A 15,968-nucleotide genomic window follows, 5' to 3' on the forward strand; every position below is an offset into this window, starting at 1 on the left:
TTCGCTTCATTAGATAATTTAAAAGTTCAAATCTCATCATCAGCTCGAGGTTGACTCAGCCTTCCATCCTTCCGAGGTGGGTAAAATGAGGACCCGGATTATGGGGGCAATATACTGGCTCTGTTAAAAAGTGCTATTGCTAACATGTTGGAAGCTGCCCTGAGTCTAAGGAGAAGGGTGGCATAAAAAAAATCAAATAAATAAAGAAACAAATTGAGATGATGTTGCTATCCTGCCCTCTGTATCAAGCAGAGCATTCCGAATTCATAACACATCTACTCATCAGTCGTTGACTTGGCCAGAACAGACAAACATTTTCTTCTTGCTGCAAATCAGCCTCTACAACCTCTAGGAGGGTTGCCAAAATTTGGGCTGTAAATTTTAATTGCTGTAAGAAGACTCTGAGCTTAACAGTGGCAATGCTTATTTATTGATTTACTCTGCACTAAACATGATTCCTCATTTGTATTATTAATTGTTTGGCTCTCATTGAATTAACTTACTTGGGTGTTGTGTGATTTTTATTATTATTACTATGTTGGTATTTGACCATAAATAAATTAACTGTATTGTATACCCATAGCAGATGTTCACTAGCCCAATTAAGAAGAGGAACTGATATGCTAGTGCGCCCCTTTATCATTCCTTTTAAAATAAGTAGTGAAGCAGAGAGACTTTTTAACTTGGCACATTTGCTGTGCATGCAGGCATTCCGATACAACACTGCAATTAACAATTAAGTAGAGGACTGTGATCTATAATTGTTTTGGCCAATTAATAATAATAATAATAATAATAATAATAATAATAATAATAATAATATATTGGATTTGTATGCCGCCCCTCTCCGTAGACTCAGGGTGGCTAACAACAGCGATAAAAACAGCATGTGACAATCCAATAATAAAACAGCTAAAAACACTTATTTATAAAAACCAAACATACACACAAACATACCATGCATAACTTGTAATGGTCTAGGGGGAAGGAATATCTCAACTCCCCCATGCCTGGCGGTATAAATGAGTCTTGAGTAGTTTATGAAACACAGGGAGGGTGGGGGCAATTCTAATCTCCTGGGGGAGTTGGTTCCAGAGGGCCGGGGCCGCCACAGAGAAGGCTCTTCCCCTGGGGCCCGCCAACCGACATTGTTTAGTCGACGGGACCCGGAGAAGCCCAACTCTGTGGGACCTTATTGGTCGCTGGGATTCGTGCGGTAGCAGGTGGTTCCGGAGGTAATCTGGGTCATCCCACGGTTATTCTCTGTAACAATATTTTAAGTTAACAGGAGCATCAAACCGGTGGCCTGCGGGCCGGATGCATCACACGCAGGCCACACCCACCCCAGTTCCATAAAGGGGGGGGGTAATGATACATCACATGACAGCAACGTGATGTGGTAAGTTTGAAACCCGTGTTTGAAGACTTTGACTTAATTGACCATTTAAGGAAGGACCTTCCTTCTCTATATTTACATAACTTCCCTTTTTATATCATCCTATGTCAGATGTGCACTGATGTCACACGCTGAAAATTATGTCAATTGGTCTAATGAAGTAAAATGCATCCTTTGTGCACTTGAATCAGTATGAAAATTGAGCATGTTGACTCAAATTGCATCTGGGTAATGTTCATAATTAAATTTACATTTTCCCCATCCAAAACGATGGGGAAAATGTAAATTTAATTATGAACATTATTGTACGCAGCATTTTCCAAAGCAGCACTAGCAAGATGTTAATTTTTCAGGAATTGGGTATGTCTAGTCTAGTGAAAAGAAGGACCAGGAGAAATATGATAGCAGTGTTCCAATATTTGAAGGGCTGGTTTTCCAAAACACTAGAAGGCAAGACAAGAAGCAATGGATGGAGATTAATCAGAAAGAGAAGCAGCCTAGAACTAAGAAGACATTTCCTAATGGTGAGAACAATTGCCTTTATATGTTGTGGATGCCCCATCACTAGAGGCTTTTAAGAAGCAATTGGACAACCATTGATCCAAAAGGTATAGGGCAGTGATGGCGAACCTTTTTTTCCTCTGGTGCCGAAAGAGCATGCACGCATGTTATCGCACATGTGCAAGTGCCTGCAGCCATAATTCAATACCTTGGGAGGGCGAAAACAGCTTTCCCCGCCTCCTGGAGTCCCTATGGAGGCTGGAAATGGCCTGCTCGCAATTTCTGTTGGGCCCGGTTGTTCTGTCGGGCTCTCGGGTAGAATCCTCCCAAAAATTCACAGGTACAAATTTCAGACACACACACGTTTGAAAATGCAAAACAATGTTCTTTATAATGAAAATTCACTTAAACCAAGCCCTCTTTTGGTATAGCAAAGAGCACTGTCTCCAAACAAACTGGTAATTTGTACAAGTCCCTTATCAGTTCTATGATACTTAGCTTGCAGCTGTGAGGCAATTCACAGTCCTTCTTCTTTCACAAAGTGAAACACACTTTGCTCTGGTTTAGTTTCAAAGCGGGGAAAAATCAGCACACAAAAAGTCAGTCAGTAAAGCAGTCACGAAACACAACGATCAGATAATCCTCCACAATGGCCAAACCCACAGGCTGCTATTTATAGCAGCCTCACTAATTACCACAGCCCCATCCAACCACAGGTGGCCTCATTTTCTTTGATAATAATCTCTCAGTTGTTGTTGCCTATGCATCGCTCTCCGCATGCGTGGCTCTATCATTAACTCTTGTTCTGAATCCAAGGAGGAGCTAGATAATTGATCTCCTTCTGAGCTGTCTGCCACACTCTCCTCCTCCCTGTCACTCATGTCTTCTTGGTCAGAGGAGCCTTCATCTTCAGATTCCACCGTTGACAAACCAGGCCTGCAGCATGTGGATGTCTCCCCCACATCCACAGTCCTTGGGGCAGGAGCTGGGCCAGAGCTAACCACAACACTGGTAGGCTCGTGTTTCACCCTCCCCAGGCTCCAAAGGTTTCCCTGAAGCTGAGGGAGGGTAAAAATGCCCTCCGCCATCCCCCCGGAGGCTCTTTGGAAGCCAAAAACGCCCTCCCAGGGCCTCTGTGCAAGCCAAAAATCAGCTGGGCAGTAGACACATGCAGGTTGGAGCTGAGCTAGGGCAACAGCTCGCGTGCCAGCAGATATGGCTCTGTGTGCCACCTGTGGCACCCATGCCATAGGTTTGCCATCAATGGTATAAGGTTTCTTGTATGATCAGGAGGTTGGACTAGAAGATCTCAATGTCCCGTCCAACTGTTATTCTATTTTGCCTAAAATTCAAAAAGATGTCTTCCAAACTGCACTTCATCTGGACCTGTAGAAGTCTAAAATAAGAGAAAATAGGACAATCATTTAAATATGAGCCAGCAGTATGCTGCAGCTGCCAAAAAAGCCAGCACAGTTCTAGGCTGCATAAACAAAGGGATAGAATCAAGATCACGTGAAGTGTTAATACCACATTTGGAGTACTGCGTTCAGTTTTGGTTGCCACGATGTAAAAAAGATGTTGAGGCTCTAGAAAGTGTGCATAGAAGAGCAACCAAGATGGTTAGGGGACTGGAGGCTAAAAGATATGAAGAACGGTTGCAGGAACTGGGCATGGCTAGTTTAATGAAAATAAGGACCAGGGGAGACATGATAGCAGTGTTCCGATATCTGAGGGGCTGCCACAAAGAAGAGGGAGTCAACCTATTCTCCAAAGCACCTGAGTGTAGAACAAGAAGCAATGGGTGGAAACTAAACAAGGAGAGAAGCAACTTAGAATTAAGGAGAAATTTCCTGACAGTTAGACCAATTAATCAGTAGAACAGCTTGCCCCCAGAAGTTGTGAATGCTCCAACACTGGAGGTTTTTAAGAAGATGTTGGATAACCATTTATCTGAAGTGGTGTAGGTTCTCCTACCTAAGCAGTTGGTTGGACCAGAAGACCTCCAAGATACCTTCCAACTCTGTTATTCTATTCTATCTTCGGACTCCTAACATGGCTTGTAGATACAGAAAGCTCGAATACTTTTCCTCAAAGATAAATCAGAGCAGGATCACTAACAAAGAATGCTATTCAAACAGCACTGCAGTGCCCAGCCAACAGAACTCTTCTATGGAATAACCATACCTGTATCACGATCTGTGGCCCGGACTACAGCAACAGATGTTCCAATTCCTGCAGTCTCTCGCAAACCCAGCCGATTATATTGTCTTTGGGTAAATACTGGTAGTTCATCATTGACATCTTCCACGTAGACTATTACCTGGGAAAGGTTAAAAATATGAATCATTTATTTGCCTGGAACCTTAATGGAAAAATAAAATAAAAGCATCCAGAGAAAGACCTGAGAGTGCCAGCCAGTGGCAGTGGCTGGCACCAAAAACTTGGGAAAAACCTGAAGAACAACAACATGCCAGGACTTCTCCCTCAACAACATCTTTCCCCTGATCAATTCTTTTCCCCCCAGAACTCACCTTTAAGAACTGGTGTCAGTATTGCTGACTTGATGGATAGTTGATTTTTAATTATTTCCTATATTTTTTAGCACTTTAGAACTTTGCACTTTACCAACTTCAATTAATAACTAAGCTCTGATTTTATCTTATTAACTATTAATCTATGAACTTTTTTATTCTCTATTTTATATTGTGATATATATTATTAGTATTTTAATTATTATTAATTTAATTCATTTTAATATTACTAGGGGGTCTCGTAATTAATGGATGATTGGGGTAGATATGGGATGAATGATTGGTATGAATGCAATGGTTGGGGCGGGTGGGATTATGGTATGAATGAGATAAATGGAAACAGTATGAATGATAGATTTGGCCCACCTGACGCCGGAGAGGTGGGAGGAGAAGGGGCACTAATCTCTGGGGTGACAGAGGGTCAGAATATTCTGGTGTTGCTGGGGAGAGGCAGATATGGCGGGGGCCACAGAGTTAGCCGTTCCAGGGGAACGAGGGACCGTTGCTTAATAATGGTCCCTTGTTCTGGCTCTGTGAGCTCAATCTTGGGTACTGGTGATGAGTGTAATTCTGGCCCTGGGCTCAGGTTGCTGCTGCTTAATGCCAGGTTTGTGGTAAATAAAGCTCTCCTCATCCGGGATCTGATCCTGGATGAGGAGGCCGACCTGGCATGTATTACTGAAACCTGGCTGGGCCCAGAGGGAGGAGTTCCTCTCTCTGAAATTTGCCCAGCTGGGTTTCAGATATGGCATCAACCTCGACCCCAGGGAAGGGGGGGGAGGAGTGGCTATTATAGCCAGGGAGTGCCTTTGCCTACATGGACTCATTGCTCCAGAGATTGCGGGCTGCGAGTCTCTCTTGATGAAGTTGGACAGGGGTTCAGGTGGGCTTGTTTCTCACGTACCTGCCTCCCAGCTGCGTGTCAAAAGCCCTGCCTGTGCTGCTCGAGGAGGTAGCCGGGTTGGCGGTGGAGTTCCCCAGACTTATTGTCTTGGGGGACTTCAATCTGCCATCACTCGGCGAAGCCCCTGGACTGGCACAGGAGTTCATGGCCACCATGACAGCCATGGACCTGACTCAAGTAATACAGGGCCCGACTCACGAGGGAGGACACGCACACGACATGGTATTCCTCTCTGAGCAATTGAGCAATGGTCTGAGACTAAGGGGCTTAGAAGTATTGCCTTTGTCATGGTCAGACCATTTTCTACTACGGCTTGACTTCCTGGCTCCAATCCTTCCCCACAGGGAGGCAGAACCAATTAAGATGTTCCGCCCCAGACGCCTGATGGACCCAGAGGGCATTCAGACGGCGCTTGGGGTTATTCCAGATGCACTCGTCCACAGTCTGGCGGAGTCTCTTGCGGAAGCCTGGAACAAGGCTGCAGCGGAGGCTCTTGATCGGATTGCGCCTTTGCGACCTCTCCGTGGCGCTAGACCCTGTAGAGCTCCATGGTTCAACGAGGAGCTCCGGGAGTTGAAACGCCAGAAGAGATGTCTAGAGAAGCGATGGAGGAAGAGTAAGTCTGAATCTGATCGAACACTTGTAAGAGCTTTTATTAAGACTTACAAAGTGGCGCTCAAGGCGGCAAGATGCGCGTATCATGCCGCCTTGATTGCATCAGCGGAATCCCTCCCGGCCGCTCTGTTTAGGATGATCCGCTCCCTTCTTAATCAGAGGGGAGTTGGGGAGCCCTTACAGAGTAGTGCCAAGGATTTTAACACGTTTTTCGCTGATAAAATCGCTCAGATCCGGGCGGACCTCGACTCCAATTGGAAAACAGAGTCGGCTGACAACGAGTCAGTTGAGGTGACTGGGGCATGTACTTGTCCATCTGTCAGGGAAGAGTTTGATCTGGTGACACCTGATGAAGTGGACAAGGCCATTGGAGCTGTGAGTTCCGCCACCTGTTTACTGGATCCGTGTCCCTCCTGGCTGGTTTCGGCCAGCAGAGAGGTGACACAGAGCTGGGTCCAGGAGATTATCAATGCTTCCTTGGGGAGGGGATCCTTCCCATCATCCTATAAAGAGGAGCTCGTGTGCCCCCTCCTCAAGAAGCCTTCCCTGGACCCAGCCATACTTAATAACTACCGGCCAGTCTCCAACCTTCCCTTTATGGGGAAGGTTGTTGAGAAGGTGGTGGCACTCCAGCTCCAGCGATCCTTGGAAGAAGCCGATTATCTAGGTCCCCAGCAGTCGGGTTTCAGGCCCGGTTACAGCACGGAAACTGCTTTGGTCGCGTTGATGGATGATCTCTGGCGGGCCCAGGACAGGGGTTTATCCTCTGTCCTGGTGCTTCTTGACCTCTCAGCGGCTTTCAATACCATCAACCATGGTATCCTTCTGCACCGGCTGGAGGGGTTGGGGGTGGGAGGCACTGTTCTCCAGTGGTTCTCCTCCTACCTCTCCGGTCGGTCGCAGTTGGTGTTAGTGGGGGGGTCAGAGGTCGACTCCGAGGTCTCTCCCTTGTGGGGTGCCTCAGGGGTCGGTCCTCTGCCCCCCTGCTATTTAATATCTACATGAAACCACTGGGTGAGATCATCCAAGGGCATGGGGTGAGGTATCATCAGTACGCTGATGATACCCAGCTTTACATCTCCACCCCATGTCCAGTCAACGAAGCAGTGGAAGTGATGTGCCAGTGTCTGGAGGCTGTTGGGGCCTGGATGGGTGTCAACAGACTCAAACTCAACCCGGATAAGACGGAGTGGCTGTGGGTTTTGCCTCCCCAAGGACAATTCCATCTGTCCTTCCCATTACCCTGGGGGGGGGAATTATTGACCCCCTCAGAGAGGGTCCGCAACTTGGGCGTCCTCCTCGATCCACAGCTCACATTAGAGAACCATCTTTCAGCTGTGGCGAGGGGGGGAGTTTGCCCAGGTCCGCCTGGTGCACCAGTTGCGACCCTATCTGGACCGGGACTAACTGCTCACAGTCACTCATGCCCTCATCACCTCGAGGTTCAACTACTGTAATGCTCTCTACATGGGGCTACCTTTGAAAAGTGTTCGGAAACTTCAGATCGTGCAAAATGCAGCTGCGAGAGCAGTCATGGGCCTACCTAGGTATGCCCGTGTTTCACCAACACTCCCGCAGTCTGCATTGGTTGCCGATCAACTTCCGGTCACAATTCAAAGGGGTTGGTTATGACCTTTAAAGCCCTTCATGGCACTGGACCAGAATATCTCCGAGACCGCCTGCTGCCGCACGAATCCCAGCGACCCGATTATGTCCCACAGAGTGGGGCCTTCTCCGGGTCCGGTCAACTAAAACAATGTCAGTTGGCGGGCCCCAGGGGAAGAGCCTTCTCTGTGGTTGGCCCCGACCCTCTGGAACCAACTCCCCCCGGAGATTAGAACTGCCCCTACTCTCCTTGCTTTTTGTAAGCTTCCTAAGACCCACCTGTGTCGTCAGGCATGGGGGAACTGAGACATCTCCCCCGGGCATATACAATTTATGAATGGTATGTGTGTATGTATGTGTGTTTAGAAAATGGGGTTTTTAAATGTTTTTAGTAGAAATTTAGATTTGTTGTGAATTGTTTTTTCACTTTGTTGTGAGCCGCCCCGAGTCTGCGGAGAGGGGCGGCATACAAATCTAAATAAATAAATAAATAAATAAATAAATAAATAAATAAATAAATAAATAAATAAATAAATAAATAAATAAATAAATAAATAAATAAATAAATAAATAAATAAATAAATAAATAAATAAATAAATAAATAAAAATAAAATAAAATAAAATAAAATAAAATAAAATAAAATAAAATAAAATAAAATAAAATAAAATAAATCCACATTCATTCCATCAAGATAAAGGACCATATATAACGGTGGTGGCAAACTTACAGCAGGTGTGCCTCAGCTGGCATGCAGATCCATATAATAATTAATAATAATAATTTATTGGATTTGTATGCCACCCCTCTCCATAGACTCGGGGCGGCTAACAACAATGATAAAAACAACATGTAACAATCCAATAATAAAACAACTGTGCAATACTCTATTTCACTTGGCTTCTAGCAAATCATCCCTTTCTCAGCCCAATGATGTTAAGGATTGTTTTCTACTTAGAAGCCTAACTTAAGGTAGGTCTGACACAGAGTCAGAACTTGAGGGAGAAGCATCAGGACAAGCACAGAAAGATTTTGCAAGTATTTATAACTAATTCAATAGGGTTCACATTATTACTCCCTGGTAATTAATAAGAATTTCCCAATTTTATCAAACTCAAAGGCTAAGAGTGTTCTGGTCTTGCTGGGCTGCTCCAAAAACACTCTCTTTACAGGCTTGGATTTTCAAAAATAACACTTCTTTATTTATTTTCTTCCACGCTGGACTTTGTCAATGTACATCACTTCACAGGAGAATTGGCAGAACATCCATCTTGTCTTTTTCACTTTGCAGAAAAGTATCCCTCATTTCTGGCCATCTCCGGATGTGAGGTATTAATTAATTTACATACTGTTGTGGTTAGCTCTGGCCCAGCTCCTGCCCCAAGGACTGTGGATGTGGGGGAGACATCCACATGCTGCAGGCCTGTTTTGCCCCTGGTGGAATCTGCTGATGAAGGCTTCTCTGACCAAGAAGACATGAGTGACAGGGAGGAGGAGACTGTGGCAGACAGCTCAGAAGGAGATCAATTATCTAGCTCCTCCTTGGATTCAGAACAAGAGTTAATGATACAGCCACACATGCGGAGAGCAATGCATAGGCAACAACTGAGAGATTATTATCAAAGAAAATGAGGCCACCTGTGGTTGGGTGGGGCTGTGGTAATTAGCGAGGCTGCTATAAATAGCAGCCTGTGGGTTTGGCCATTGTGGAGGATTATCTGATCATTGTGTTTCGTGACTGCTTTACTGACTTTGACCTTTTGTGTGCTGATTTTTCCCCGCTTTGAAACTAAACCAGAGAAACGTGTGTTTCACTTTGTGAAAGAAGAAGGACTGTGAATTGCCTCACAGCTGCAAGCTAAGTATCACAGAACTGATAAGGGACTTGTACAAATTACCAGTTTGGTTGGAGACAAGTGATCTTTGCTATACCAAAAGAGAGCTTGGTTTAAGTGAATTTTCATTATAAAGAACATTATTTTGAATTTTCAAACGTGTGTGTGTGTCTGAAATTTGTACCTGTGAATATTTGGGAGGAGTCTACCAGAGAGCCCGACAGAACACATACTCTGAATAGCAGATTCAAAATTTCTTTCCTGAAATCTCATCTTTTCTTTTTCTCTAACCTCCTAAAGTTGGCACTTAACCAAGGGCTATTATCTATCCCCCCCCCATTGTCTGAAGAACTACTGCTATCCATGCTAACCACTACCCTCCTCCACTTCTGGGTAAATGACAGCTTCTGCGTCTTCCTCCTCCTCTGAATCTGACATTTCCAAGTGCTGTTAGGGAACACTCACAGCAAAGAGTACCAGGTATGGAAAGGGAACATTTTAGAATTCAAGAGCCAAATCAAGGTTTGGGGCCACATTTGCTGATGTGACGAAGCAACTGTGGTTGCACACACATGTACAGACACATAACCAACTCTCATAAATAGGCTGCTGTGGCATATATGGGAGGCACTGTTTTTCAGTGGTTCTCCTCCTATCTCTCTGGTCGGTTACAATTGGTGTTAGTGGGGGGGGGTCAGAGGTCGACCTCTAGGTCTCTCCCTTGTGGGGTACCTCAGGGGTCGGTCCTCTCCCCCCTGCTATTTAATATCTACATGAAACCGCTGGGTGAGATCATCCAAGGGCATGGGGTGAGGTATCATCAGTATGCAGATGATACCCAGTTATACATCTCCACCCCATGTCCAGTCTGCGAAGCAGTGGAAGTGATGTGCCAGTGTCTGGAGGCTGTGAGGGTTTGGATGGGTGTCAGCAAACTCAAACTCAACCCAGACAAGATGGAGTGGCTGTGGGTCTTGCCTCCCAATTCCATCTATCCGTCCATTTCCCTGGGGGGAGAATCACTGCCCCCCTCAGAGAAGGTTCGCAACTTGGGCATCCTCCTCGATCCACAGCTCACATTAGAGAAACATCTTTCAACTGTGGCGAGGGGGGCGTTCGCTCAGGTTCGCCTTGTGCACCAGTTGTGACCCTACTTGGACTGGGAGTCACTGCTCACAGTCACTCATGCCCTCATCACCTCGAGGCTCAACTACTGTAACGCTCTCTACATGGGGCTACCTTTGAAAAATGTTCGGAAACTTCAGATCATGCAGAATGCAGCTGCGAGAGCAATCATGGGCTTTCCAAAATATTCCCATGTCACACCAACACTCTGCATTGGTTGCCGATCAGTTTCCCATCACAATTCAAAGTGTTGGTTCTGACCTATAAAGCCCTTCATGGCACCGGACCAGATTATCTCAGGGACCGCCTTCTGCTGCACGAATCCCAACGACCAGTTAGGTCCCACAGAGTTGATCTTCTCCGGGTCCCATCAACTAAAAAATGTCACTTGGCGGGACCCAGGGGAAGAGCCTTCTCTGTGGCGGCCCCGGCCCTCTGGAACCAACTTCCCCCAGAGATTAGAATTGCCCCCACCCTCCTTGCCTTTCGTAAGCTACTTAAAACCCACCTCTGCTGTCAGGCATGGGGGAATTGAGATCCTCTTTCCCCCTAAGCCTTTACAATTCTAGGCATGGTATGTATGTATGTATGTTTGGTTTTTATATTAATGGGTTTTTAATTGTTTTTAGTATTAGATTACTATTCTGCACTGTTTTATTGTTGCTGTTAGCCGCTCCGAGTCTCCGGAGAGGGGCGGCATACAAATCCAATAAATAAATAAATAAATAAATATAAGAAATTTCCTTGCAATCAACTTGTCAGGCCGAAGTCTTCATGTGGAGTTAGAGAGTTCAGCCTTACACAACACAAGGGGGGATGGGAGGGGTAGTGAGTAGTCAGAGGGGAAAGTTACTAGACAAAACCAAAGATTCCTTTCTCCAAGCCAAGGCCACCGTTTGTTCTGCCTCAACTGAAGAGAAGAGGAAGTTGATAAGCCCCTGCACACAGACTGGCTCTCGTGATGAACTTGTGGTGTGGGAGATGTAAGATGAACCTTAACCTAGGTGGGATTCTGGGAAGCAGTGTTCCCTCTAATTTTTTTTTGGGGTGGGCAGAAAAGTATAGTGTCTGAGCGGCAGTCCCTTTGGGACTGGGCGGCACAGAAATAATAAACAAACAAACAAACAAACAAATAAAAACCCCACCCTGTTTTGCCTCAGAGAATTTCAAAATAAAATACTGTACTGTGTGTCTATAACAGTGAGCTCATAATAGGGCAACTCTATCAATATCAAAATGCCACTTAAATAGTTGAGCTAGTTTCAAACTAGATTTTGATTTTCTTTCTCTCTTCCTTACTCCCATTCTTTTTCTTTCTCTTTTCCTTCCTCTCTTTTTTCTATCTGTTTCTCTCTCTTCCTCTCTCTCTCCTTCCCTCTCACTCTTTCCCGCTCGGCTTCTGGGCAGGTTTGGAAAACTCTGAGTTGATGATGATTTTTAAGTGAGCGATTGCTCACTGCTCAGCTTAGAGGGAACTATACTGGGAAGGACTCAGAATCGGAATGACAACGGCGTAGCTAACATGGTCCTGTTAATAAATCAAGCTCTGATTGAGAGAATTGGACTGGGACTTGTTTTATTTCTCAGATGTTATTTAGAACGCTTACACAACTACAGATCCACATTCCTCCACCAGTCAAGTGGAATTATTCTGTCTTCAGCAGCAAAATCCAAATTTGATTCCTCTTCTGCCAGGAGTATGCCAAGTTTACAAACTGAAGGTGAAATGTTCCCAGTTTGCTCCTGCCTGTGTGGGTTTATTTTATTTATTTATTTATTGGATTTGTATGCCGCCCCTCTCCGCAGACTCGGGGCGGCTAACAACAATGGTAAAAACAACATGTAACAATCCAATTTAATAAAACAGCTAAAAACCCTTATTATAAAAAAACCAAACATACACACAAACATACCATGCATAACTTGTAATGGCCTAGGGGAAGGAATATCCTAACTCCCCCATGCCTGGCGGCAAAGGTGGGTCTTGAGTAATTTGCGAAAGACAAGGAGGGTGGGAGCCGTTCTAATCTCTGGGGGGAGTTGATTCCAGAGGGCCGGGGCCGCCACAGAGAAGGCTCTTCCCCTGGGGCCCGCCAAACGACATTGTTTGGTCGATGGGACCCGGAGAAGGCCAACTCTGTGGCACCTTATCGGCTGCTGGGATTCATGCGGTAGAAGGTGGTTCCGGGTTGTCCGAGAGCCGGTCGTGAAGGGAGTGTGAGGCTGTGCCCATCTTCCCAGACACAGCTATTTGGGTTCTTTTACCCTCTGTGCATGCTTAGAATGCTTTGTGCATGTGCAGAAGTTAAAGAACCCAAATGTCAGTGTCTGGGTGGATAGCTGGAGCCTTGAGCTTCCTTCATGACCAGCTCTCCAATGACCCACAGGCATGAGCCAACTGGGAGCAAACCTTTGCCTAATACTGACCTTACAAACAGTCACTTAGCAACTATTTGAAGTTATAAAGAAACTTCCTTTGGGCTACTTACAATCCAGATTCAAAGTCCCGAGGTTATCTCCCCTGCCCCAAGCAGAATTTCAGCAACTCACGGTAGTTTTCAACTTACAACATCTGAGCCAATATTTCTCTTGTTAAGTGAGACATTTGTTAAGGGAGTTTTTTGCCCCCATTTTGTTCCCACAGTTGTTAAATGCGCCACTGCAGTTGTTAATGTACTGTAGTAACACCACTGTTAAGTGAATCTGGCTTCCCTATTGATTTTATTTATTGGAAAGTCGCAAAAGGAGATGATATGATCTCAGGATATTGCAACAGTCAAAAAGATGAGTTCTGTTGCCCAAGCATCTGAATTTTGATTGCACAAGCATGGGGATACTGCAACAGTTGTAAGCTGAAAAAATAGCCACAAGTTCCTTTTTTCAGTGCCAGGGGTCACTAAATGAAATGTAGTAAGTCAAGGAGTTATCTATATTTGACAACTGTGCGGTTAGAAAAAGAGCACCAGAGAATCTCTTTAAAGATGAGCAAATGGCAGCAGGGACAAGCAGGTGAAATGCTCCCAGCTCATTTGTGCCTGTTGATCGTCAGAGAGCCAGTCACGAAGACAGCACAAGGCTCCGCCCACCTGCCCAGATGCTCCCATTTTGATTCTTTTACTCTCTGCACATGCGCAAAGCAATCTGCATATGTGCAGAGGGTAAAATAACCCAAATGGTAGCATCTGGACAGGGCCTGACACTGCCTTTCTTACTGGCTCACTGACGACCAATAGGCACAAGCGAACAAAAGCATTTCACCCCTTGGGCCTTTGCAATAATGTCAAGGGCATTTGAATATCCGCAGTTGGTATTATTATTATTATTAATATTATTATTATTATTATTATTAATTAGATTTGTATGCCGCCCCTCTCCGTAGACTCGGGGCAGCTCACAACACAATAAAACAGTTCATAACAAATCTAATAGTTTACAATTTAAAATATGCTTAAAAAACCATTATTAAGCAGACATACGTAGAAACATACCATACATAAATTGTATAGGCCCGGGGGAGATATCTCAGTTCCCCCATGCCTGATGACAAAGGTGAGTTTTGAGGAGTTTACGAAAGGCAAGGAGGGTGGGGCAGTTCTAATCTCTGGGGGGAGCTGGTTCCAGAGAGCCGGGGCCGCCACAGAGAAGGCTCTTCCCCTGGGGCCCGCCAAACAACATTGTTTAGTTGACGGGACCTGGAGAAGACCCACTCTGTGGGACCTAATCGGTCGCTGGGATTCATGCAGCAGAAGGCGGTCCCGGAGATATTCTGGTCTGATGCCATGAAGGGCTTTATAGGTCATAACCAACACTTTGAATTGTGACCGGAAATTGATCGGCAACCAATGCAGACTGCGGAGTGTTGGTGTAACATGGGCATACCTTGGGAAGCCCATGACTGCTCTCGCAGCTGCATTGTATATATGGCTAATCCTGGCTATAGTGCAAATATTGTTCAAATCGGGCAAAAAATAACAGAATTAATGAACAGCAACACATATAATGCCTTCAAAACGAAAACCGTCCATACCTAAAATAAATGAAGCTTCAAGGATTGGGGGGTTTTTTTTAACCTTTAAAAAATAATTCAATTAGATAGAAATTCAGCTATCTGTAAAATCAGAAGTGAGTAGCCTGTTGATCAATGTCTCTTTCTAGCTGCTGCAATCAGAGTTACCGCAGAGGAAAGAAAAGTCCCCTTAATATCCTCTAAAAGGAAAACAACATTTCTCAGAACGATATGAACAAGAGAAGATGAAAAATAGAATAAGCGCCAAGCATTTTCTGAAGACTTTATTAGATCCCCGCCTAACCGCTCTGTCATCAGCAGTGAATGTCGCCAACAAGGCACTGAATTGTTAATTAGGAAACATATGAAATAATGAAAAATGGTTTGGAAGATTATTGAATATATTAATAAGCATAAATAGACTCCTAAATGTATCCTTGGTATGAATGTGCGATCTGTTTGAGCAACATATTCTTTTACAGGAGGCTGGCGCTCTGTTAGTATTCGTTAAGCTTTGTGTATTTCCAGCCATATCTATTTGGGATGAAGCATTGTTTTAATCCAAACAATGTTAGAATAGACAATGCATATGACATCTGTGGCATTAAATAGGTGAGCAGGAGGAGGAAAAGAATTTGAAAGAGTCCCACTGTTTTGGCCTCCTTAAAACCTACAGACTTGGAACCTGAATTGTGGGTCCTCGGTATTTATTTGGTAGTTATTTAGTATCTCAGTTTGTGGTGGTTTTTTTTTTTACAATGAATGTGAGATAAAAATCTGACCTACCCTACCGGTAGTTTTTATTTTATTTTATTTTATTTATTTATTTATTTTTTAATTTTTAAAATTTTTATTTATTTATTTATTTATTTTACTTACTTACTTACTTACTTACTTACTTACTTACTTACTTACTTACTTACCTACCTACCTACCTACCTACTTACTTACTTATTTAGTCCAATACATAATGAGGGTTTTAGTGGGTATATACCTATATACACATAGTAAAATACATGATGAAGGGTATAGAGGAAATACTCATAGTAAAATATATCTAAGAAAGAATAGAAAAGAAGATATAGCAATAGATATAGTAATAGAACATATCAATGAAAGAATAGAAGAGATATAGGAATAGAAGAAAGGTATAGCAGATATAAGAGAGCAATAGGACAGGAGATGGAAGGCACTCTAGTGCACTTGTACTTGCCCCTTACTGACCTCTTAGGAATCTGGATAGGTCAACCGTGGATAATCTAAGAGTAAAGTGTTGTGGGTTAGGGGATGATACTACCGAGTCCGGTAATGAGTTCCACGCTTCGACAACTTGGTTACTGAAGTCATATTTTTTACAGTCAAGTTTGGAGCGGTTAATATTAAGTTTAAATCTGTTGTGTGCTCTTGTGTTCTTGTGGTTGAAGCTGAAGTAGTCGCCGACAGGCAGGACG

General features: G+C 44.3%; 1 protein-coding gene across 1 annotated transcript in view; it reads right to left on the minus strand.

Annotated features, from left to right (window-relative positions):
* The window catches only part of CDH23 (cadherin related 23), a 726,582-nt gene that overhangs the window by 166,344 nt on the left and 544,270 nt on the right, over positions 1 to 15,968 (minus strand). The window contains exon 29 of the mRNA XM_070753910.1: positions 4,082 to 4,217. Within this exon, the coding sequence (XP_070610011.1) occupies positions 4,082 to 4,217 (136 nt within the window). The remainder of the gene's footprint in view (positions 1 to 4,081; positions 4,218 to 15,968) is intronic.

This window comes from Erythrolamprus reginae, chromosome 5 (genome assembly GCF_031021105.1).
Source record: "Erythrolamprus reginae isolate rEryReg1 chromosome 5, rEryReg1.hap1, whole genome shotgun sequence".
Classification (NCBI taxonomy): Eukaryota; Metazoa; Chordata; class Lepidosauria; order Squamata; family Dipsadidae; genus Erythrolamprus; species Erythrolamprus reginae.